Source organism: Crotalus tigris, unplaced genomic scaffold (genome assembly GCF_016545835.1).
Source record: "Crotalus tigris isolate CLP2741 ecotype Arizona unplaced genomic scaffold, ASM1654583v1 scf7180000017639.5415321, whole genome shotgun sequence".
Lineage (NCBI taxonomy): Eukaryota > Metazoa > Chordata > Lepidosauria > Squamata > Viperidae > Crotalus > Crotalus tigris.
Genome location: NW_024096532.1, coordinates 4,297,506 through 4,324,064, shown reverse-complemented (window position 1 = coordinate 4,324,064; position 26,559 = coordinate 4,297,506). Strand labels below are relative to the sequence as shown.

At 43.6% G+C, this 26,559-nt stretch overlaps 1 protein-coding gene and 1 long non-coding RNA gene across 2 annotated transcripts in view; one reads left to right on the top strand and one right to left on the bottom strand.

Moving 5' to 3' along the window:
• LOC120304545 (tetraspanin-4-like) overlaps positions 1 to 26,483 on the bottom strand; it is a 27,995-nt gene extending 1,512 nt beyond the window's left edge. Inside the window, exons 1-7 of the mRNA XM_039335270.1 lie at positions 26,330 to 26,483; positions 16,470 to 16,553; positions 9,207 to 9,398; positions 7,241 to 7,315; positions 4,818 to 4,919; positions 4,567 to 4,695; positions 1,435 to 1,518 (exon numbers count right to left, since the gene is read on the bottom strand). Coding sequence (XP_039191204.1) covers positions 1,435 to 1,518; positions 4,567 to 4,695; positions 4,818 to 4,919; positions 7,241 to 7,315; positions 9,207 to 9,398; positions 16,470 to 16,538 — 651 coding nt within the window. The 5' untranslated portion in view covers positions 16,539 to 16,553; positions 26,330 to 26,483. The remainder of the gene's footprint in view (positions 1 to 1,434; positions 1,519 to 4,566; positions 4,696 to 4,817; positions 4,920 to 7,240; positions 7,316 to 9,206; positions 9,399 to 16,469; positions 16,554 to 26,329) is intronic.
• On the top strand, positions 4,658 to 9,317 carry LOC120304546. Its single transcript, XR_005555742.1, has 3 exons — positions 4,658 to 4,784; positions 5,998 to 6,115; positions 9,182 to 9,317. It is a non-coding gene; the product is annotated as an uncharacterized LOC120304546 (long non-coding RNA).
• Positions 26,484 to 26,559: the final 76 nt, after the last annotated feature.

The following is a 26,559-nucleotide window of genomic DNA, read 5'->3' as shown; positions in this document are numbered from 1 at the left end:
GAGGCCCTGAGCTCCTGAAGGAAAAGGCAGGATAGAAACCAAACAAATTTTAGTGAGCTGAATATTCTTTCTGGGTGTTGGTCACATTTAAAAAGTAACTTAAGCCAGTTCTATTATCTTCCTTCTATGGCACGGGTGTCAAACTCACTGTGTCATGTGACACCTTGCGCCATATCGCAACTTTTTTTGCATTGCCAGAGCTGGGATGGGCACGGCCTCTGCATGATGCTACCGGCCCATGGGCTGGCAATTTGACACCCCTGTTCTATGGTATCAGATCTGCAGCTGGGCTATGACTTGTAAAATTATGCAAACACTAGATGTCAGCAGAGGAATGCTGAAAATATATCTCTTTCCTGCCATCCAGTGGCCATTGAAAGTTTTGCAGTTTGGAGATGTTAAAACCCAGATAAATACTATGAAGCGTAAGGCATGCTTGATGAAATCTTGGAAACCAGTGGAACTGGCATTTTAACAGCTGGCCAAAAACTTAAATCCTTTGCATTATTTTTATATTTAATGTACATACTATTTTTCTGATCTCATTGCTGTCTTGCACATGATATGACCTAAACATAACATGCTGTCTTTGTTGAACCTACATAATTTTAATGAGGTATACAGCTGGCTTCTGCCTGATCTTTACTCTTTTTCTCATGATATGAAGTCTCCATTTTTTTAACAGAAAAAAAATCACACTTTGTTGTGCATATTTCTTTTTATCTTCCAAGTGCAGCAAGAGACTTGAGGTGATGCATGGTACCCTCTGAGCAGGCAAAGATTTAAATGTCTGCTATTTTATTTTAGGTTAAAGAGGATTAAGCAAAAAAAAAAGTACATTAAATCTAGGGGAAGGTTGCAAGCCCATTTTTACTTGTTCCTCATTCAACTGAAAATTGTGCAATCAGGTTTGCAGGTGTTAACTTTGAGGAATTCAGAAAAAAATAACCTCCCCAAGAGGGGCGGGAGAGATGCTTGCATTCCCTTGCTCTATGTCAGAGGTGGGGAATGATGGCCCTTTTATGACTTGTGGACTTCAATCCCCAGAATTCCTGAGAGTTGAAGTCCATAAGTCATCACAGGACCATCATTCCCCACCCTTGCTCTTTGGGGTGAGAATAGAGATCTTTCAAGGAAATCTTGCTACATGTCTAGGTCAGTGTTTTTCAACCATGGCAACTTTAAGATGTATGGACTTCCCACTCCCAGATTCTGGGAGTTGAAGTCCACATATCTTAAGGTTGCCAAGATTGAGAAAAACATTGGTCTAGGTCAGGGGTAGGCAACCTCAGCTCTTTTATGACTCATGGACTTCAACTCCCAGAATTCCTGAGTCAGCATACTTCTGGGAGTTATAAAAGTCATAAAAGAACCGAGGTTGCCTACCCCTGGTCTAGGTTACTCCATCTGCCATTGGTGCTCTGACCATCTCACCTGGACAACAATGATACAGGCAGCAAAAATGCCCATTGCAAAGATGTTCTCCGCTAGCCAACGTTTCACCTTCTCATAGCAAGGCTGCAAGGAAAATAAAGAGAAGCCCATAAAACAGTAATTAGGAAACCTTGGGAGGAATGTCCCATATAGGTAAACCTCGACTTACAGCCATTCATTTAGTCACTGTTCAATGTTACAACAGCACTGAAAAATGTGACTTACAATCAGTCCTCACACACAGCATCACAGCATCCCCATGGTCACAGGATCAACATTCAGACATTTGGCGACCAACATGTAATCACATTTTTTGCAGTGTCCCAGGATCTGGTGATCACCATTTGTGACCTCTCCAGCTGGCTTTCAGCAAGCAAAGTCAAGCAGGATTCACTTAACAACTGCGTGATTCATTTAACAACTGTGACAAAAAAGGCCGTACATCAGGCACAGGTCACCTAAGAACCGTATTGCTTAGTAATAAACATTCTGGTTCCATTTGTGATTATACGTTAAGGACTATTTGTATACAGGTAGTTCTCAACTTATGACCACAACTGAGCCCAAAGTTTCTGTCGCTAAACAAGACAGTTAAGTGAATTCTGCTCCATTTTAATGACCTTTCTTGCCACAGTTGTTAAGTGAATCACTGCAGTTGTTAAATTAGCAGCATGGTTATTAAGTGAATCTGGCTTCCTCATTAACTTGGCTTATTGGAAGGTCACAAAAGCTGATCACATGACCCTGGGACACTGCAATCCTCATAAGTATGAGTCAGTTGCCAAGCATCTAGATTTTGATCACATGACCATGGGGATGCTGCAATGGTTGTTGTGTGAAAGGTGGTCATAAGTCATTTTTTTCAGTGCTGTTGTAGCTTCAGTCACTAAGTGAACTGTTGTAAGTTAAGGACTATCTGTGCTATATTATTGCCATTAACTCTGCTCTTGGAAAAGATCAGCAAGTAATGACCCCTAGCACTTTTCAGGTGCTCCTTGAACATAGAGGCATTATACTTTCAAAAGTAAATTTGGGAAACATGACAGGAATTAGAAAAAGAAGGTTGTCTCTACTTTAGAATTGGAACTAGATCTGTACATACAGGTAGTCCCGACTTACAACAGTTCGTTTAGTGACTGTTCAAAGTTACAAAGGCACTGAAAAAAAATTGACTTATGACCATTTTTCACACTGACAACCCTGGCAGCATCCCCAGGGTCACGTGATTTACATTCGGATGCTTGACAACCAGCCCACATTTACGACGGTTGCAGTGCCCTGGAATCAGTCATGTGATCCCCTTTTGCAACCTTCTGACAAGCAAAATCAATGGGGAAACCAGATCCATTTAACAACCATGGTACTAATTTAACAACTGCAGCGATTCACTTAACAAATGACGCAAGAAAAACTGTAAAATGGGGCAAAACTCACGTGACACATTTTTCACGCTTACAACCATTGCAGCATCTCCATGACATGATCAGAATTCAGATGCTTGGCAACTGGCATGTGGTTATGATGGTTGCTGTGTCCCAAGGTCATGTGATCATCTCTTGCGATCTTCTGACAAGCAAAGTCAATGGGGAAGCCAGATTCACTTAGCCACCATGTTACTGGCAATAATTCACTTAATCACTTTGGCAAGAAAGATCATAAAATGGCAAAATCCATATAAACAACTGTCTCACTTAGCAACAGAAATTTTGGGCTCAATCATGGTCGAGGGCTACCTTTACATGTTTACACACACATACATTCACAAACACTATTGTTAATGTTGAAATTGATAGACATCCTTAAAATCATAAACATGCAGAGGAGAGGACAGTCAGCTGCAAGGTGAAATTTCAGGTTATGCATCATTGCATAAACAAACTCAATAGAGCACTGGGGTTGAGGAACCTGGAAGGTCATCCAGGCAGGAAGGAGATGTCTCCAGGCCTCCCGCAATTCTCTTGTGCTGCAATCTGGCAGTTGAATCTTTACAACAGGGGTCTTCCAACTTGGCCCTTTTATGACTTGTGGACTTCAATTCCCAGAATTCCTCAGCCAGGCATGCCTGGCTGAGGAATTCTGGTGGTTGAAGTCCACAAGTCATAAAAGGGCCAAGTTGGAAGACCCCTGCTTTACAGAGTGTCAGGTCCCTATCAGAAAGCTGCCATTCCTAGGGGAGGGGGAGCAGGAGTTATTGTGAATTGAGGATGTTTCCAAATTGGGAAATAGGGATGGGGGGGAAACCCACTGGGCCATCTGCTTTGACTCCTGCTGGCTGGTAAGGAGGAGGCACCAGAGAATGGCTGGTTATCACCTTTTCAGCTGGAAGTTCTCACATCTTCACACCAGCGGATGGGCTCCTAATAGGTTGGGGCATTGGGGTGGGGTTGGGGAAATGGGACTTTTAGCTTAATGCTTTTGCAGGGAACTTCAGATTCTGCCATACTTCCTTGCAATCACTTTCTCTTGGTAAAAGATCCCTTTTTTTATTGAAAAGTTTTATACAAGTTTTAAACAATATTCCCCCCCCCTAAAATAACCCCCTCCTTCCCTCCCCCTCCCTCACTTCCCAGAGCTGGTTACAGGGTTACAAATAAACAAACAAATTCTAAATAAACTTATCCAATTATACAAATAATAAAATCGATAATATAGTTTAACTCAAATACAAAAAAGGAAAAAAAATTCCGGTGGTGATAGCCATGGCGATGGCAGCTTTCTTCAGCCGTCTGCCCTGGGATGTGTCAAAGCCAGCTGAGACAGCGAGCAACATCACGGCTTGGAACCTCTCTCCCTGGGTGAAGGGGAGGAGGTGAGCTTTCCTCAGATAGTAGTAAAAGATCCCTTTTGAAATGATGCCTGTTTCAAGAACCATGCTTTCCTGAGGGGACAGCTGAGGCAAAACTTTACAAAGACTCTCTTAGAAAAGGTGCCAGATTGGAAACCATCGCAGGAAAGGGAATTCCCAATAATCTCCGTGCACTGATGATGTTACCCAGTTTGGTAATGAAATGTCTGCAACTAAACTATCAAGCTCAGAGAGTGCCAAGGACTCCACAGTTCAAGCCTAAGTTACATATATTCTCTTCTATCAGTATCAGTCACCTTCAGCACAATCCTTGACTGCCAACTCACCTCTTTCCACCAGCTGGCACTGTCCCTTTGACAACCATCGCTTCGCTGTAAGCAGCAGGACTCGGGAACCCATGTGTCATTCCACACCTCAAACCAATCGGTGTAGTTCCGTACCCCACAACAACGAAACTGCAAAGCAAGAAGATAAGAAAAAAAAGGGGGGACATGTGTGTGTTTGTGCCTCGTATCAGGAAAAACTCCCAATGGTTTCAAACCAGGTAGGTACCATACTGAACAGTTTTTTTACACACCTCATTTTGTGCAACGTTCCAGGCTTTGGTTAATCCCACATTGTCTTCTGTGCCGTAGAGTTTGAGTCCTTCCTTGAGGTTAGACTGAGCATATTGATCAAACTGGAAGAGAGACATACTACATGTACCAAATGATTTTTTTTTAGTGTTTCAAGTAAATGTCTGGGGTTGGGGGGGGGGGTTGCTGAACCAAGTTTTCAGTCCTCACAGTGGTGATTAAGAAGCATTCTTAAAAATTGAGGGGAGTTGGAATGATCTATGCCAGAGGTGTCAAACTCGCAACGTCACATGACGTGTTGTGACTTATCACAACTTTTTTTCCATTGCCGGCAATGGGGTGGGCGCGGTTTCGGCATGATGCATCCGGCCTGTGGACTGGCAATTTGACACCCCTGATCTATGCTGAAACAGGGTACTTTGGACTGGTTAGAGTCTTAGACAGGGAAACTTGATATTAAAATATTTCATATACTGGCAAGCCGTACTTGTATACAGGTAGTCCTCGAGTTACAACCACAACTGAGCCCAAAATTTATGTTGCTAAGCAAAACATTTGTTAAGTGAATTTGCCCCATTTTACAACTTGTCTTGCAACAGTTGTTAAGTGAATCATCACATTAAGTTAGTAAAATGGTTCTTAAATGAATCTGGATTCCCCATTTGACTTTGCTTGGCACAAGGTCGCAGAAGCTGATCACTTGATCTCAGGGCACTGCAGCCATCGTAAATACGAGTCAGTTGCCAAGCAACTGAATTTTGATCATTTAATCTTGGGGATGCTGCAACGGTCGTGTGAAAAATGGTCAAGTCACTTTTTTCAATACCATTATAATGTTGAATGGTCACTAAATGAACTGTTGTAAGTCAAGGACCACCTGTACTTAACACTTCAGTCTGTTCTTTTAATATCACCTTTAAGATTATCAAAATACCATTACCCAGGGACACAAACATTAAGTAATCTGATTAAAGGGAACTTTTATGGGATGGGAAACTTCAAAACAAGCCAACAAGTTTGTGTATGGACATGGAACGGAGTAGCCTATAAAAGGGCACCTTTGCTTGCTGGGACATACTACAACATGCAGAACATGTCTGGCTGGGGGAATTCTGGGAGTTGAAGTCCATATATTATTGAGTTTGAGAAACCCTATTCTATGCTCAAATGCAAATTTTCCAGTTTCCTAACAGGTTTCTTAGACCTGCAGTTGGAAAACAGGAGAGGCTGAAAGTAAACCTGCATATTTTTTTTTCTCTCTCATATCATCATCATCATCATCAGTTCTGGACACATTAAGGTAGGAACAGATGGATAATATGACTACATTGGTATATGACTATTAAATATTGTATTTTCTGATATATAGCACCAAACTTTGTATGACTGACCTGATTTCTTGATCAAGCAGAAGCAAAGAAGATGATTTAGCCAGGACAATAATTGTTTCTTATTTTGGTTTTTTTTTAAAAAAATTAATATGTGCTCTACCTCGTCAAAGGAAATTTTTGAGGGTGTCAAACTTGAGCTGTAGCTTTGTCACCTTTAAGCTTTGGAAATGAAGAATTAAGTCCATCGAAGTAGTCCTCTACTTACAACCACCACAGAGACCAGAATTCATAAGCAAGGCAGTTTCTTAAATGAGTTGCATCCGATTTTATTTGCCATGGTTATTAAGTGAATCAGTGCAGTTGTTATTAAGTGAATCACTGTAGTTGTTAAGTGGATCATTTGGTTGTTAAGCAAATCCGGCTTCCCCCATTGATTTTGCTTGTCAGAAGCTGGCTGGGAAGGTCTCAAATGGTGATCACATGACCAAAGGATGCTGCAACTGTCATAAGCACATGCCCGTTGTCTACTGCCAGAATTCTGATCATGTGACTGGGGATGCAGCAACATTTGTAATTGCAAGGATCAGTCATAAGTTGCTGTAACTTCAAACAACATCTAAAGAATGTTGAAAGTCAAGGACTACTGTGTTTCTCTAAAAATAAGACCTAACTGGAACATAAGCCCTAGCATGATTTTTCAGGCTGCTCGTAATATAAGCCCCACCCCAAAAATAAGGCCCAGTTAAGATTGTCAGCCAGACAGATGCATTTAGTACCGTATTTCCCCCGAATATAAATTCTAACTGGAAAATAAACCCTAATGCGTCTTTTGGAGCAAAAATTAATATAAGACCCAGTCTTATATTTAGGGAAACACAGTACCTGGATAATGGATTCTTTCCTCATTCCGTGAAATTGAGTCTGTATTATTACATACCTCTTTGGATACTGGCAATTCATATTGTGAAACACATTTCTGATATTGTTGATGCCATAATCACTGGAATGCAGAGCAATGAGGTTTTTCTTTAAGCAATCTCTTGTGCCCCAATTCCTTCTAATTTTTCTAAATATATGAAAATAAGGATCCTTACCTTATCCCGGCAAGTGAAAAAAACTAGCAACCCAACCAGTTCCAGGAGAAAGAGGGTAGAAAGGACCAGGAAGAACTAAGAAAAAAGCAGATAAATTGATCAATCCAGGATGTTTAGGTACATATTTCATGTTTATACAGGTAATCCTTAACTTACCATCACAATTGAGTTCAAAATTCCTGTTGCTAAGTAAGACATTTGTTAAATGTCTTTATTTATTATTTTATTTATAATAATAATTTTATTGTTATTATTATTATTATAAATGAATTTTGACCCATTTTATGACCTTTCTTGCCACAGTCAAGTAACTTACTGCATTTGTTAAGTTAGTCATACAGTTGTTAAGTGAATCCGGCTTCCCCATTGACTTTGTCAGAAGGTCACAAAAGAGGATTACATGACTCATACTTACGCAACCATCATAAGTATGAGTCAGTTGCCAAGCCTCTGGATTTTAATCACATGACCATGGAGATGCCGAAACAGTCAGAAGTGAAAAACGGTCATAAGTCCCTTTTTTCAGTGCTGTTGTAACTCTGAACACTCACTAAATGAACTGTTATAAGACGAAGACTACAGTTGTATACTACATACCGTTATGTACATATTTTAGCTAGGATTGTTTCTATCATGTGAACCTTACTGCTCAATATTTTTAATGGACTCACAGGATTGTGCATATATGACCAGATTATTGGAACAACCTTCCTCAGCCTGATGCTCTCCAGATGTGTTCCCTAGCTGCACAATTACATCCAGACTTCTCTGCACATAACCACCCCCCCAAAAGTGCACATTTTAAAATTCTATTATTTTAATTTATTAAAGCTTTTAGACCCATTTTTTACGCACAACAATTCCCACAGCATTTTGTACACAAATGTAGGAAAAGGAGTCTGTGCCTTACAGTATATTAGATAAAAAGATAAGAGTGCCAAGGAAGAAACTTTTCAAGAGAGAAAAAGAAAACAAGTCAAGTCATGCTTCCAAAAGACTGAAAGCAATTCTTAGGAAGGTTGTCTGAAATGCAATCAATTTGGGGGAGCAGAAAAAAATAGGGGGGTGTCGATAACATAGTTGGGGGTCGCCATCTTAATTTTTTGATTTCCTTCTTGGGGATAATATCCTTGCTCAGAAATTTATTGCTTCTGAATGGTATTCTAAGACTGGGTATGCCTGGTCTTTAAGTAGGTCCTGTAGACCAGAAGTCCCCAACCTGTGGTCCACGACCTGCTAGTGGGCCATGAAGGGATCGCAACCAGGCCTCAGAAATGTCTGGTGAGGCGTGCATGCATACGTGCATCCTCACTTGCGCGAGCAGTGGATAAGCTCATGTGTGCATGCTCCATTTACATAAGCAGCAGGCACGTGTGCACACCACTCATGCAAATGGAGCTGCGTGCACATGTGGGCGCTTGCTGACCACTTGCGCAGAATCTTCTCCTCTCTCCCCCGCCCCATTGGTCCCTGGAAACACTGGGGAACTCTGCTGTAGACAAATCTTGCTTCAGATTAAGTCCTAATGAAGGATAAGATTTATAGCTCAGGGTTGAAATGAGGGGTCCTTGGTGCTCTCTGAGCTTGCTTGTTTTCTTGTTGACGTTTCATTACCCTAACTAGGTAACATCATCAGTGCTAGTAAGGAGTGCTGTTTGCTATCAGTTTATATTCTGGTGTCTTCCCCCCCCCCACCCACACAGATAGGCAAGATACCAGAATTACAAACTGACAGCGAACAGCAACTCCTTACTAACACTGATGGTGTTACCTAGTTAGGGTAATGAAATGTCGGCAAGAAAACAAGCAAGCTCAGAGAGGACCAAGGATCCCTCAGATTAAGTCCTGTAGATACCACCTTCTCTGACCAGAAATAGTACCTGCTTCTACCAATGGGCTTATTTAACATTCATTCTATCTGACTCTTGTTTGTGCATACAGTATGGTCCAAAGAGATGCTACTTACCGTCATTAAGAGACATCGATGTTCTGTGGCTGCCCCCAAGCATCCAAGAAACCCCACTACCATGATGATGGCACCTGTTGCCATGAAGAATCCGGCTGCTAACAGCGATGGGAAGGAGAAGGATAAGGTAGCAAAGTGGCCCTGGGTGGCGGCCAGCCATATGCCCACGCCAAGCACCCCACAGCCACCCAGCTAAAGGGAGAGACAGAAGAGAAGCACATTCACATAATCAAGAACGGAGGCTCAGCTCTTCTCATTGTGTTCCAGGATCCTGTTGCAGGAGAAGGGGCGTTGACTTACCTGAACGCCTTTTCTCAGCATGGAGATGGATAATCCACGCAGTGGGTTGAGACTGCATTCCTGGCCAATCAGATCAGTCAGCCAAAGTTGCCACGCCCCGTCTTGGACCATGATCCTTTAGTCTTGACTCGAGCGCAGCCATTGACTGACAGTAAGACGTTTTGGCTCCACTAAATATACCCTATTATTCTAGTCTATAAGGGTGGGTGTGGATTATCCATCTCCGTGCTGAGAAAAGGCGTTCAGGTAAGTCAACGCCCCTTCTCCAGCACTGGAGATGGATAATCCACGCAGTGGGACATACCAAAGCCTATTGTCCCTTGGGTTGGGGAATAGACTGGTCCCGTGTGCAACTTTGGTCTAGCACCTGCTGGAGAACCCTCCTACCGAAGGAGGCCTCTGCAGAGGAGTACCTGTCGATTTTGTAATGACGAATGAATGGAGAGGGCGAGGCCCAAGTGGCTGCCCTGCATACCTCTTCAATAGAAGCCTGCATGGCCCATGCTGCTGAGGTGGCAGCACTCCTTGTGGAATGGGCTGTGATATGCTTGGGGACTTGCAAGGACTCCGCCTGGTATGCCCCCGTGATGCATGCCCTAATCCACCTACCGATGGTAGAGGACGAGACCTTCCGGCCCCTAGTAGCAGGGTGGAAGGATATGAAAAGCGCTTCCGAGCGTCGGAATTCCGCTGTGCGTGAAATGTAATGTCTTAGTGCCCTGCGTACGTCCAAGGTGTGCCATTGTTGTTCCAGGGGATGAGCTGGGTTTGGACAGAAGTCTGGTAGGACTATTTCCTGTGATCTGTGAAAAAGGGAGTTGACCTTTGGAATGAATGAAGGGTCTATTCTTAGGACTACCTTGTCCCTGTGAAAATGGCACAGGTCCTTCCTCATTGAGAGAAAAGCTAACTCGGATATCCGCCGAGCTGACGTGATGGCTACTAAGAATGCTACCTTATGGGTCAGATAGCGAATGTCACATGTTTTGAGTGGTTCGAAGGGCGCTCTGGTAAGAGCTTGTAGTACTCGTGGTAGTTCCCACGATGGATACCTGTGCACGGTTGGCGGTCTGATGTTTGCAGCCCCCTTGAGGAAGGATCGTATTAAGGGATGCTTGCCCAAGGATTCACCGGGGCTGGCAGAAAGTATAGTTGAGAGGGCGGCGATTTGCCTGCGCAGTGTGTTTGGCGAGAGGTCCCTCTCTAGGCCATCTAGTAAAAATTCTAGGATCTTGGGAATTGTGATCCCTTCGAGTAACAATTCCTGTTTAGAGCACCATGATTGGAAGCTTCTCCACGTGGCCTCGTAGATACGGTTCGTGGAGGGGCGCCTTGATGCCTGTATGACCCTAATTACACCCTGTGAGCAAGCCCCCTTGGCTAAAATTGACCGTTCAAGAGCCAGACGGCTAGTTGTAGCCATTGTGGCTCTGGGTGGGAGATCTCCCCCTGCTTGAGGGAGATCCTCTCCGGAGGAATCCGCCATGGATTCGTGCGGGAGAGACTCCTCAAGTCTGCGAACCAAGGTCTCCTTGGCCAATAAGGGGCCACAAGGATTACCTCGGCCCTTTCCCGCAGAATCTTGCGTACTACCGCCGGAAGGAGAGGTAAGGGTGGAAACGCGTACAGGAGCCCCCTTGGCCATGGGCTCCGTAACGCGTCCGTCTGCTCTGCTCCCTTGGATGGGAATCGGGAGAAGAAGCGAGTTAGGTGGGCATTGGAAGGAGAGGCAAAAAGGTCCACCTGGGGAAGCCCGAAGCGGTGACAGACCTCCCTGAAGATCCTCGGGTGTAGTTGCCACTCCGAGTGATCTATTGTTGATCTGCTCAACAGATCTGCTTGGATGTTTGCCTCCCCCGATATGTGGTCGGCCTTTATGGAGGCCAGATTTTGTTCCGCCCAGGCCCCCAGTAGGAGGGCCTCGGCCGAGAGCGAGCGAGAGTGTGTGCCCCCCTGACGGTTTATGTGGGCCTTGGCTGTCACGTTGTCCGTCAGGACCAGTACGTGCCTGCCTTTTATGCTGCTGTGAAAATGCCTTAACGCTAGGTGAATAGCCCGCAGCTCGAGCCAGTTTATGTTGTGTCGGAGATCCACCGCTGACCAGCGGCCCTGTGTCCACTTGGTCCCCAAGTGGCCTCCCCAGCCGAATAAGCTCGCATCTGTTGTGACTACTACTCTGTCTGGTTCCCTGAAGGGGGACCCCCTGAGGAGAGCTGGAGATAGCCACCACCTGAGGGAGTGTCGTACTCTCAGAGGTATGCCTACCCTCTTCCGGGATGCACTGATTTGTTGTCTCTGAAACGGGAGCATGAACCATTGCAGTTCTCTTGAGTGCAGCCTTGCCCAAGGAACTATTGCTATGGTCGATATCATCTTCCCTAGCAGCTGGGAGAGGCAGACCAGCGTCACTGACTGACCGCGGCTTACCTGTTTTACGGCTTTCTTTATGCTGCTGAGGCGTTCCTGTGATAGGTACACCTTGCATTCCTTTGTGTCTATGACCGCTCCCAGGTGGAGTATTCTCGTAGTTGGGGTTAGATGGCTCTTTGGAAAGTTCACCGAGAAGCCGTGGTCCTGCAGCATTTTTATCACTAACTTTAGGTCCGCCCGAGACTGCTGGGCGGACGATGACTGGATTAGAATATCGTCCAGGTAGCACTGGACTCTGACTGGTACGTTTCTTAGTTGTGCTGCCAGAACCGCCAGAATCTTGGTGAACACCCTGGGCGCTGATGACAGGCCGAATGGAAGTGCCCTGTATTGAAAATGGTGCCCCCTGTAGGCAAACCGTAGAAAGCGGCGGTGAGCCAGAGAGATAGGGATGTGCAAGTATGCCTCCGTGAGGTCGATCGATGCCAGAAAATCCCCTTTCCTTACGCTTCCAAGGATGGAGCGTAGTGTCTGCATTTTGAATTTGCGGTATTTTATGTAGAAATTTAGCCTTTTCAAATCCAAAACGGCTCTCCAACCCCCCGAGGGTTTTGGGACCACGAAGAGGATAGAATAAAACCCCTGGTCTCTCTGGTTCATAGGCACCGGCTCTACGGCCCGTATGTTTAGAAGGTGCTGAACGGCCTCGTTCATGAGCCTTCTCTTTGTTGGGTTTGTGGGACAGGGGCACGGGCGGAAGCGGTTCGGGGGCTTTGAGAGAAATTCTAGAGATAGACCATGACGTATGGTGTTCCTGACCCATACGTCCGTGGTGGTCTCTTCCCACTGGGGAGCAAACCCTGCTAGTCTGCCCCCTATGGGAAGGTCTGGGCGGGAGTCATCTGGTACGGCGGAAGGGGCGGTTGTTCCCCCGAAAGGGCCGTCTTCCCTGTGTTTGCCTATGTCTTGTGTTCTGTCTGTCCCCCTGTCTTTCCCTATCCTGTCTAGCTTGGAAGGGTTGGGAATTTTGAAAGTAGTTGACCCTGGCTTCCGTACGAAAGGATTGTTTCCTTCCCCAGGAGCCGGGTCTCTTGTCCTGCCTTTTAAGCATGTGTTTAAGGACCTTGCGCTTGTCCTTGTTCTCTGTCAGGTATGGCGTTAGTGCCTCACCAAACAGCTTTGCCCCTTGGTACGGAGCCGAAGCCAATTTCCACTTGGATTTGGTATCCGCCTGCCAGTTCTTTAGCCAGAGGATGCGCCTGCTCGTGTTGTTTGCCGCCATTGCCTTGGCTGAAAACTTGGTCGCTAAAAGTGTTGCGTCCGACGCATATTCCGTGGCCGCTACCATTTTGCTGAGTTCCTGATGAGTGCGTATATCTTCCATGGGAACCCGGCCCTGTAGCTCACGGAGCCAACAAAGTGTGGCTCTGGTGAAAAAGGACGCGGAGGTAGACGCCCTGGTAGCCCAAGCTATTGCCTGGTGCGTTCTCCTGTAGTTGGACTCACTCTTTCGGTCCTCGGCTTTAAGAGCCTCAGCAAAATCTCCTGATATGGCCGTGTCCGATATCAGGGGACCTATGGGTTCGTCCACCACCGGCACCTCCAATGTTCCCTCTAGCTCCCTTGCTACGTTAAATAGCTTCCTCTCCGCATTGCTAGGAAGCGGTAGGGAGGTTGGCGCTGCCCACTGTTTCCTTATTGTGTTTAGGAACATGGTCGGGCATGGTATGCGGTGTTGAGTGGTTACCTTTTCGGCGAACGTCGGCTCAGCCTCCGTGTCAACTGTGACAGGCTCCGCTGGTGTCCCATGCCCCAGATGGGCTGTGGCCTCAGCCTTGCGCAGAATAGTAACAAAAAGAGAAGGGTTAAACAGGCCGCTGAAGGACGGCCCTTGAGGTGAGGTGTCCTCCTCCTCCTCAGACATTTGAATCCCTTGTGACGTACCTGGCTGGTCCAGGTAAGCTTCCTCAGAGACCGACAAGTCTGAGACGGAGGAGAGGTCCTGATGGTCCTCCGTTTCCTCCCGATGCCTCGTTCTAAGTCCTAGAGACTTGGCTTTTGAAGTTTGAGCCCTGGCCTCAAATGCACGGTCCACTGCCTGTGCTATTAGGGTAGCTAGCAGATCCCCCGTCAATGCAGGAGGAGTGACCATTGCCTGCGACCCTGCAGGTGCTGTGGTTAGCATGGTCCTCGGGGTTTCCTGTAACCTCCGTGGGGAGGGGGATCGGGAGAGCGATGAGAATTCGCCTATCCCACCCTCTGTTTGGGACTGTGATGAGCTCCCTAATGACCAAATGGCCCGTGGGGATGAAGGGAGACCCAGCGGTAGATCAGGACCTATTCCCCCATTCTGCCTATTTTCAATTCTGGCCCTTTTCTGGGCTCTGTCGAACTCTTTTTCTAGGGCTTGGTGTCTTCTGATTGCCTGTTTGTCAGCCTTCTTTGATGACTTCCTTGCAGCCTTTCTAGGGGCTGCAGAGGATTCCGAATCCTCTGAAGCAGGTGCTCCAGAGGATGAAGGCGGGGCTCCAGTGGAGGGAATGATTGCTTCCTCCATTCTCCACTAACGCTGGGCCGCGATAGGGGGGACCCAGGTAGTAGGAGAGCTCCAACTTTGAGTAAGGACAGGCGCACTACTGGGGGCGTCTGGAACTCAGGAGCAGACTCTGCCAAATTGTCAGAGTTAGTCACTGTGCACGGATAAGAACAGGCACGCTAATGGGAATGCCTGGAACCCGGCTTGACTATGGTGGGTAAGGACAGGCACGCGACTGGGGATGCCTGGAACCCACCACTAAATCCAGAGGCGTACGGGCCACTAATGGGGGACCCGAAGTCTGGAAGGAGCCAAAGGCAACTAAACACAGTTAGTTATGAAAGGTTCTTATTTACTTTAGGTAGAAGACACCAAGTCCTGGAACCAGTAGCTATGTGTCTGATTTGAATGTCTCTGAATGAATAATAGATGCTTTAGTACCCCAGTACTGCTTGCCTATTAATTCACTCCAGCGGCTGAACCTAGCTTTCTTAAGGAACTTTAACTCCCCTGTTTGGACAAAAAATATGGCCGCCGCTGCCAGGAAACTACTGCGCATGTGTTAACAAGGCTGCCTATGCCACGTGCGGTTGTAACAAAGAGCTGCGCGTGCTTCCAGCTGTGCAGACAATGGCGCCTCGTTTAAAAAATCCTGAGCAGCCTGGAGTGAAAAGACTGCTCCTTCGCACGCCAGCTGTTTCCCTTAATCAATCTCCCTCCCAGCATGCGTCCCCTTTGTCCTCCGCTTCCCTCGCTAACTGCTTGCCTTTCTGTCTTTTTTTTTTTTTTTTTTTTTGTTTGTTTTAAACGCGAGGGGTTGCCCGAGCCTCCCCGTTTGTTTAAGGCGGCTGCCGGCTGCTGGAAGGTGGCTGGGGTTGGTTAGGGAGGGGAGTTAGGGATTTCCCCCTTTTAAGTGGGGGGTGGTTTCCCCTGTAGGAATCTGACTTCCTGAGTTTAACAATTTAGCAAGGAAATTTTTGAGTGGTCAATTAAATTGAATTAAATTATCTCTAATTAACTTTTAAACTAAGCAATTTCAGCTACTAGAAAAAATCCCCCCTAATGGAAAGGAACTATACCTGCCCAGGAGCCAAAAGTTGTAGATGTCTCTGCATGGCCAGATCAGTCAAGACTAGGATCATGGTCCAAGACGGGGCGTGGCAACTTTGGCTGACTGATCTGATTGGCCAGGAATGCAGTCTCAACCCACTGCGTGGATTATCCATCTCCAGTGCTGGAGAAATAATTAGCTTAATTCCCACAATTACTTTTTGCCTTTCCAGTCTATCAAACTCTCTCCCTACCACCTCAAAGGATCTTCCACCTCTACAATGGAAGCTAGTCCAATGTTCAGTTGTGGATGCTGTGGGGTTCCAATGTTTATAAATGTTCCATGACATCATAAGAGCTCAGTCAATGAGTGCGCAGGGAAAAGAAAGCTAGGTTTTAGATTGTTTTGTCATGACAATATGGAATCAGTAAATATACTCTGCATTGTACTTTGTTTAATCTAGCATCAGTCCTATAAGACAAAGGTTTATAACTCTGCTATTGTTTGGAAGATGCATGAAGATGTTTTTTTAACCCAGGCTCTCAGTGAGGTTAAATGAGAGCCTTCACCACATTGTACTTGCTATCATTTATCTTTATTGATTTATTTTAAAAAAATATTCTGAAGTGCCCAGAGCCCTTGAGAGTTGGGCAGCCTACAAGTTTCATCAAGTATGATTAAGGTTGTTATAACAATGAGTAAGTTCCTATCAGGAGATACTATCAATGTGAGCCAGATTGCCTATTATTGATTATTATTGTTCATTGCCAATTGCTGTTTATATCTTGCTTGTTTCTTGTAAGTTGCCCTCGATCATATTAACTGTTAAATTAGACAGACAGACATTTAGTAATTAATAGAAAATATTCCTGATCTAGAATAGATTCACTGATTTGTAAGGCACGAAGAAAGCCTGTTAAGCAGGAAGGCTCTCTGATGCATCATTTCAATTTTAACATAGAGTTCACTCAAATTCATTATAGAAACACAAACTTGCCATACTTACCCAGAAGATGAGATTGAACACAAACATTTTCACTTTAACACAAAGCAAACATCCTCGGCTTACCCCCATGATGCACAAAGATACCTAGAAAGAGACATGGAGGAAAGACTCAATAACACATAGTATTTCTATACATTATTCAAGACAAAGTTTGGTTTGTCAATAAAAATATTGTGGCTTAGGCAACATAATAAATTCAAAATCTATTGTGGAGTATGCAAGGATTCAGTTCTCCAAAGTAATTTATCATATTAGTAGAATGAAAGGTAAGGAACAGGGAAATACATTAAAAATTTAAAGATCATATTGTATCACATCACTGCCTATGAAAAAATAATAATGTATATTGGGGAGAACTAGTAATTGTTGCAATAGAACTAACAGAACTGATATTATAATAAAAACACTGGTGTTTGGGAGGGAATGAGTTGTGTAATATTATAGAAATGACCAAAGTTAATGACTTTTGATAAGCAAAGTTTTTCTCTAGTTTTTATAACTTTGGACTTCTATCTAGCTACTGAAAATTAAGCCTTGTTTCCAAAATGGAAAGGAAAGCCTGAAAAAGAATTAAAAAGGTAAATCAAAGATGTGAATTAAAGTACAGATAGTCCATGACTTACAACTAATTGTTTAGCAACCATTTGAAATTATGATGGACTCCCGCCCCCCAGAGCTAATTACCACTGGTTTCAAAGTTATGGTCACTGTAGCACTCCCACAATCATCTTCTCTTCTTCTTGTGCCATATCCATTATCGGATGTTGGCGATCATGTTGGCGATCCTGTTTTTATCAGCAGCTGCACGAAAAAGTGCTGCTGAGTTTTGTCCAAACCAGTCCCTTAGATTTTGAAGCCATGATCCTCTTCTCCTGCCTGGACCTCATTTGCCTTCAATCTTCCCCTGGAGGATTAAATGGAGTATGCCATATTTTTCTGGGTGTCGCATTACATGTCCGAAATATTCTAATTTTCATTTTTTAATTGTTTTGATGATTACCCTTGGCTTATCACCTCCTCATTTCTGATCTTGTCAATGCAGTTTATACGTAACAGCCGCCTGTAAATCCACATTTCAAATGCTTCTAGTCTCTTCAGGTGGCCTTCTGTCAGAGATCATAGAGCAGGATAGAAAAAATATAGCATCTGACAAGCCTTAGGCTTATGTCGTGACAGAGCTTTCTCTATCCTTGACTTTACTTCAGTGGTCATGTCCCAGCTTTCATGTAAATCAGAACCGAGGTGAATGTCCACAGTCATATGCACAAAATTTGAGTGGATTAGTTCTTATGACTGATTGCAGGGACCCTCTCCTTTCTCCCCCCATCCCATCATTAAGCGAGGTGAAGGCAACCATCACCACTTGCGATCGTAATAACTCAAAGACTACCTGTAAGCATGTATTTGGTGGTAAATTGGGACAAATTTCCAGACTATGATGTTTCTATACTGATATAATTCTGCTTCTAAGCAGCCCTATGCAATCCTAGGTCTTCAACCTGTGTCTTCATAATGGCAGAGCTGGTTCTAGGCCTAGGCCTAGGGATCTGCAATGTTGACAACTTTAAGATTTGTGGACTCCACAAATCTTAAAGATGTCAAGGTTGCAGACCCCTGGCTAGGCAATTCAGGCAGTCTGTTACTGTACAGGTAGTCCTCAATTTACGATTACAATTAAGCCTAAAATTTCTGTGGTTAAGTGAGACATTTATTAAGTGAGCTTTATAACCTGTCTTGCCATAGTTGTTAAGTGAACCACTGCATTGATAAGTTAGTAACCTGGTTGTTAAGTGAATGTGGCTTCCCCGTTGACTTTTGTTGTCAAAAGGTTGGAAAAGGTGATCATATGAACTTGGGACACAGTCATGGCCATAACAATGAGCCAGTTGCCAAGCATCTGAATTTTGATCACATGATGATGGGGATGCTGGAAAGGTCATAGCTGAAAAACAGTCGCAAGTCACTTTTTGCAGTGCCTTTATAACTTTTAACGGTCACTAAATGAACTGTTGTAAATCAAGAACTACCTGTACCAAATTTTAGAGACTGATAAAACTGAAAAGACTTCCAGAATGCATGAGTATAAAATGTGATAATCTTCTCTTATGGTTTTAGAACATTTTCTTTCTATGCTTTTTGAAAATACTCACAAAGTCAGTCAAGTGTAGCGAGCAGCACCCTAATCAGATGTTGCAAATCCTGAAAGATTATTATTACAGCTAGGGACCTCAGGATGCTGATAATATTAGACAAAGGTTTGACATTAAATTACTGAATGAGAGAGTCACGTGATTAGCACGTTACGTGACCAACACCTTATTAAAGTTATAAGTAGTAGTAGAACATGCTCCATGCCAATGGTTCGCTCAATATTAATTTCACAGAATGGTTGCCATACGATAACAATAGGTGCTGAAGTAATTAAAATTATTTGCTGTAATTCAGAGTAAATAAGTAAAAATTTCCAAGAAAAAAAGTAGAAAAAAAGTAGCATAAAGCAAAAAAAACCTGAAGAAAAATAAGTCATTTCTAAGAAAATTGGAAGATGAGCCAAACCATATGGGTTGCCACAAAGAAGAAGGGGGGGGGGTCAAACTATTCTCCAAAGCACCTGAAGGCAGGACAAGAAGCAATGGATGGAAACTAATCAAGCAGAGAAACCACTTAGAACTGAGGAGAAATTTCCTGACTGTTAGAACAATTAATCAGTAGAACAACTTGCATCCAGAAGTTGTAAATGCTCCAATACTGGGAGTTTTAAAGAAGAGATTAGGTAACCATTTGTCTGAAATGGTATAGGGTTTCCTGCCTGAGCAGGAGGTTGGACTAGAAGACCTCCAAGGTCCCTTCCAACTCTGTTATTCTGTTCTGTTACAGTAGAGCCCATAATATGCCTAGGGCAGGGGTGTCAAACTCACAACGTCACGTGATATGTCCCGACATATCACGACTTTTTGCCATTGCCGGCAATGGGGTGGGCGCGGTTTCGCTATGATGCATCCAGCCTGCCAGCCGGCAGTTTGACATCCTGGCCTAGGGCATCAAAATGTCTAGAATTGGGCCTGATAATGGACTACAGGCTCTTGTATATTTATCTAAGGTAGCGTTTTTCAAACCTGGCAACTTTTAAGATGTGTGGACTTCAATTCCCAAGCCTCCTATCTTAAAGTTGCCAAGTTTGAAAAATACCGATCTAGGAGAAAGCCTTATTTTAATTAGTTGGTCTCAGTGGGACTTGTGACTCTTCATATATAGGACCCATTGTTTGATGAAGAGCAAATAATCTTTATAGTCTTATTTGAACATGTTTAATCGAATCAAGAGTGAGACCTCATGCAAACATGAAAAACAAACTGCATTGGAGCATAAAAGGACACATTTTAACCCAAAACAATGCTGGACTTGTTCCATCTTATCCTATCCCGATGAAGCAAGCCAATAAGCTGTTGTAATTAAGTAGGAATTTGAATTTGTTCTGTTTTTTTTTTTCCCCAAGCCCAACCAAAAAATGTCATTTTACTACATATTTGCCAGCTCCACATTGTCTCCATTGAATTACATATAAAAAAACAGTGGGACCTCAATTGCACAGCCACCATCTTGACTTTTTATACACACACACACGCACACACACACACACGCACACAGATACCTCTGCCCTACTTAGTTTGGTGTTCCTCTTAAGCAAGTGTAGGTAGTCCTCCACTTACAACCGTTCATTTAGTGACCATTCAAAGTTACAATGGCACTGAAAAAAGTGAGTTATGACCGTTTTTCACACTTGTGACCATTACAGCATCCCAATGGTCATGTGACCAAAATTCAGACCCTTGGCAATTGACATGTATTTATAACGGCTGCAGCATCCCAAGGTCACGTGATCCCCTTTTGCGACCTTTTGACAAGCAAAGTCAATGGGGAAGCCAGATTCACTGTCACTGTTATTAATGTTACTTATTTAACAACTGCAGTGATTCACTTAACATCTGTGGCAAGAAAGGTCGTAAAAGGGGGCAAAACTCACTTAACAAATGTCTCACTTAACAACATAAATTTTGGGCTCAGTTGCGATCATAAGTCGAGGGCTAGTTATAGACATCCGCCTTCACCCATTTGATGCCATCCAGAGGTGCAGGACTGCAATTCCCATGTCAACTTGAAACAGACACATTTATAATCCCAACACTTCCAGAGAGCCCCAGGTTGGGGCAGCTGGTGTGCAGTTTAACAAACAGAAAATATGCCATGTAGAAACTGACCATCTCCACACAATTGTGAGGGACACTGAATACTCTAAAACCATTATCTCAGTTAAACATTTTGTAAGAAATGGATTAAACCATTATGTGTGATGTGGTGGAGGTCTCAGTGTCATGGCTGGAAGTTGTCAAGAGTCTGGATGGGAAGGAAAATGCAGAGAAGAGCAAAAAAAGATGATAGGGGTCTGGAGGGAGCTAGGCATGTCAAGCCCATCAAAGAAAAGGATTATGGGGGACATGATAGCTGTCTTCCACTACTTGAGGGGCTGCCACAAAGAAGAGGGGATTGACATATTCTCTAAGGCAGGGGTATCAAACTTAATTTCATTAAGGGCTGCATCAGCATTGCAGTTGCCCTTAGGGGGCCGGGTGGGTGTAGCCAGGGTGGGTGCGGCCTACTGGGTGGGCATGGCCAGCTCTATATTGTTTGCATCAAGGATGCCTGTCGGGGCCTGGGCAGTAGTGAGACAGATCTGAGGGTCTCTGACAGAAGGGGTGGGACCAGGGCAAGTGCCAAGGCATGGTCCACTGGAGGAGCCTCACTGTTCCTCTCAGGCCATGCGGGGGGGGGGCTGGATGGTGGTGCGGGCTGCCCGGAGCCCTGGGCAGCAGAGGCTTACCCTTGAGCACCCGCGGCACCAAGCCCAGCCCCACTTCCTCAAGGCAGCTGCTCAAGGTTCTCCTGGTTCCTCACTGTTTCCAGACAGCCTTGTGGAGCTAAGACTGAATGTGTTTCAGCATAGATGGCCACCACAAAATTGTACATTGGTTCCCGGCTGGCCTGGGCCAGGGCCAAGGCAGAGAGGGCCGTTCCCTTACTGTTTCCAGGATGGCTTCGCGGGCCACATGGAACCACTTCACGGGCCGCATCCAGCCCCTGGGCCTTGTGTTTGACATGTCTGCTCTAAGGCAGGGCTTTTCAACCTTTTCACCCATTGTACCACTTTTAGGATATGCAACATCCGAGTATCACCAGTCGCCTAGCAAGGTGTCGAAAACTTGATGACCAAAAAAAAAAAAAAAAGTGATAAACTACAGGTAGTCCTCAACTTACAACAGTTCGCTTAGTGACTGTTCTAAGTTACAATGGTACTGAAAAAAGTGCCCCCCCAAGCCACAGCTGAGCAAGACAGCACCTGGCGGTGCTCTTTCTCCTGTCCGAGGTTTTCATTGTTGTAAGCATTTCTGTTGAGGATTGGCAGCGGGGGTGGAGTGGGGGGTGTTTGGTTTTTATTTCCCCCCTCTGCTGGGTGATTGCAGCAGGCTTTGATCACTTCACATGACCCTGGGACACTGTGACCATCATAAATATAAATCAGTTGCCAAGCATCTGAATGTAAATCACAAGACCCTGGAGATGCTGCAACATTCCAGCTGATCGGCGCTTCATCTGGGCTCAGCAGAAGCATCAGGATCAGCACTGAGCTCCAGCTGGAGCCTGGCGCTGATCCTGGCGCTTCTACTGAGCCCTGACAGCCCTACAGCTCCAGCCATCTCTCACTCAGGCTTGTGCGATGCTGCTACTGGTTCAGCTCATTCCCCTCCCCCGCTACCACTTTTCTAAGATGGTCACATAGCACCTGCCAGGTGCCAATGTACCACAGGTGGTACCCGTACCACTGGTTGAAAAGCCTGCTCTAAGGCACCTGAAGGCAGGACAAGAAGCAATGGGTGGAAGCTTGTTAAAGAGAGACCTAACCTAGAAATAAGGAGAATTTTTCTGACCATGAGAACAATTAATCAGTGGAATAGCTTGCCTCCTGGGGTTGCAAGTGCTCCATCACTGGAGATTTTCAAAAATAGAGTAGACAACCATTTGACTGGGATGGTATAAGGCTTCTGCCTTGAGCAGGGGCTTGGACTAGAACAGGGATCCCCAACCCCTGGGCCACGGCCTGTTTGGAACCGGGTTGTGTAAGTAGTGGGCTGGCGCACATATGCATATCCCCTCTCCCCCTCCTTGGGCCACCAAGACATAAAGGATGGGGACCACTGGACTAGAAGACTCCTAAAGTCCCTTCCAGCCCTATGATTCTAGGTTTCTGTGTTTTTATGTTAAAGATGGAGCCCAGAAGTCTTCCAATGTAAGTGGCCATCTATGATCCAAGACAGGGTTGCACTACACCTGAATGGGTAGGTTCACTTTTTAGGAGAAGAGCAACTGGCAGCTATGGTCAGAAGGATTCATGTGTGGCTGAGGCATAAGCTGTACCTTTTCCTGAACCGGGTGTCACTATGCAATCTTCCATGCCTTGTCAGTCCCCAACTGGATTACAGTAACTTACATTATGCAAGGATGCTCTTGAAGACCACCATCTGCAACTTCAGAACATGGCTGCTTGTTCAACAGTGGATCAGGCCCCTGCTGCCATTATTGTAGTTGCACAGGCATTTGGCTATCACTCCATTTCTTTGCAATTCAATATTGCAGTTCAAGGTACTAGCTATTGCCAATAAAAAATGTATGACAATGAAGGGCCTTAGTATCAACGAGAGCACCTGTTCTAGGCAGATTTTGCCAGCCAAACATGGGCAAGCAAAGTCCTTGTTGACGGTCTCCAAGGACTGGAGAGGACCACGGCTCCTTCCTTCATGATCTTCCAAAAGCTTTTTAAAACTTGGTTACTCCAGAACATTTCTGGAGAATACTAAAACTGAAATGTGCTGACTGGTTGGGGATATTTATTGTGTATATTGTTGAGTATTTTCATCTGTATTGTGTATTTTTTTAGAAGTTTTTATTGAGTTTTATGGGGTTAGGGAAGGAATAGGACCAGGATAGGGAATAAGTTTCAGGGTGGGGTTAGGATCGGGGTTGGGACAGGATAGGGAACAACATTGGGGTTGCCCCCCAATAATATTTCCAAGCTTTAGCAAACAGATTATTGTCTGGGTACATATGCTCAGTTAATACTAATTAATACAACAGTAAATAGCTGTAGTGAATATGATAAACAATAATCATAAACAATATCAATTGGTCAATATGTATCATACTTCTTGCTAATATATATTCAAAATAACATATCAAGTTCATTTTTCACTAGTTCGTTTTCCTAAACATTGGTAAAATTTATCCCATGTTTTAAAATAAACCGAATCTTCTTTCTCTTTAATCTGTAAAGTTAGTCTATCCATTTCTGCACATTCTAGAATTTTCTTAATTAAAAACTCTTCAGTGTATTTTTATACATACATATATACATATACATATATTGTGGTTGCGGTATATTGTCACACACACACAAACACACACATGCTGGATGTGTGTGTATGTGTGTATATATATATATATGTATGTGTGTATGTTTTCTGAGGTTTTCGCGGGTATTTGTATGTAGGTCTTTGGTTGTTCGGGTTTTCTCCCGCGTAAAATTGGAAGTGTCTTGGCAACGTTTCAACGATATACATATATATATATATATATATGTATATGTATATGTATATGTGTGTCTGTGTATATATGTCTTAAGATCATAATTCAGCCCAAATTTTTTGTTGCTAAGTGAAACATTTGTTAATTGAATTTTGCCCTATTTTATGACTTTTCGTGCCACAGTTGTTAAACGAATCAGTGCAGTTCTTAAATTAGTAACATGGTTGTTAAGTGAATCTGGCTTCCCCATTGACTTTGCTCGTCTGAAGGTCACAAAAGGTGATCACATGACCCAGGGACACTGCAACCGTCATGCCAAGCATCTGAATTTTGATCACGTGACTACCGCTGCAGTGGTTGTAAATGTAAAAAACAATCATAAGTCACTTTTTTCAGTGCCGTTGTAATTTTGAATGATCACTAAATGAACTGTTGTAGGTCGTGGACTACCTGAATGTAGTGTAATAAAAGTAATTCTCGGCTCACAACCAAATTGGGGCCAGAATTTTATCTATCATAAAGCTAAAAGTAGCTTTCCCAAATGTAGTCATCAGTGGGAAATATATGAAAAAAGTGTTATAAATATAAAACGGGTTCAACATAATTTAAAGGCAGAAAACCTTAGCCTGCCAATCTCTGTGATTCTATTGTACACTTTTAATGTGCCCATAGTGTCCTTAATCTACTCTATCCCACAGGGTTCTTGTTGTTATGGGAAAAAATAGTTCTCCTATAAACATATATCAAATAAAACCACCAGAAATGTTAAACAGAACGCTAAATATGTGAGCTAGGAATGAGGGGGGGTAACAGAAATCAGAGAGATGCTTTGGGAGAAAAAGGACCGAACAGAATGGCAGAGTGCCTATAAAAACACTTTTGGTAACAATGTATTTGATCTGTGTTTAACACTGTATTTATATGTTTTTCTAAATTTCTTCTTGAAAATTGATCACTTATCATAAAAGCCATCAGAACTGGAAAGCCTAAAAGGCAACCTACTTGTTTTGCCTTTAAATGTGGCAAGACATAATATATAAGTAATTTTCCAAGGTTACAAAAATAGTAATATTATCTGTCAAAAAGCAGAAATATATATTTAACATTTAAAAAATAGAACCTGTTGCATTGTTGTATATATTACATATGTGAGAAGTCCTTATAAAACCTTGTTATTCTCCCCTATTTCTATAGTTTTACTTTTTTGCTTGTTTTGTTTCATTAAAAGCTCCTCCAATTGAAAAATAGAAACACTTGTAAAATGTAGTGAAGCAATTTAAAAGCAAAAAACCAAGTTGAAGTCACATGAGACTAATTTTAATTCTGCCAGAAATGGAGAAACTAAATCAAGACCTGTATTCCATCCTTGCTCAAAACCATATAAAACAGCCACATTTTGTCTCAACTCCCTCCATTTTTAGGATCTTCCCCTTTCATCTTTCTTGCCATTTCAGTTTCTCTTCTCACTCCTTCGCTTGGCATTTTGGAGAAACATTCTCCTCTAATTCACTTTGGATAAACCAGATAGACTGCTCTCTTAATTCTAACTTTAGTTGAACAGAAATCTCAGATTTTTGACATCTGGTTAACTGTATTTGGTTAGTTTGTTTTAATCATATAACCCATTTTATTTAAATTTTAAATTTAAATTTTATTTTACATTTATTTAAATTTAAAGTTTATTTATTTTTATTTAATGGATGGGCTTCCTCTCTCCCTGCCCCTTTGGACAATATGTCAGAAAGGGAAGAGAAATAAAGAATGTAAAAAATAAAATACTTTTTAAAAGTCTTTAGAACAAGGCCAACTTTTAAAACAGCACATATACTTACAGTAGGTATTGGGGTCTCCTCTCCCACCCACCCATTTTCTGATCTTGCACCAAGAAGTATATAAATATACAGACATATTTAAAATTACATATATATTTCCCACCACATTTAAAGAAAAAATAAATGGTTTGCCTTTTAAGTTTTCCAATCCTGATAGCTTTTATGCTAAGTGTTATCAATTTTCAAGAAGAAATTTAGAAAGACATAAGTATAATCTCTAAAAAAGAGGAACAAGCCCATCCAAAAGGAACATAAAGGGCACAATTACCTCGAAATTTCTTCTGTTTATTTCTAGAGCATCTTTCCAGCCTTTTGTGACGGAGACTGCCTCCCTTGCTCCCCCCCCCACTTATCCCCGTCCCTAGTATAAACACTATCAGATGTGCCCCTCACCTTGACTTCAGTTCAGAGCAGTTTGGGGGGGGGGGAATGGATTTGAAGTGGCCGTCCAGTCCCAGGTACCTCCAAATCTGAACGTGGCTCCTTTGGAGGGCGAGATGCAGGATGGAAAGGGAGGGGGGAGGAATTCCAGGCATGGGACAGGGGAAAGGAAATGGGTGGGGGGGAAGAGGGCAGCTAGAGGAGAAGGCGGGTTTGAGGAACTGGGGAGGAGTCCAAGGGGC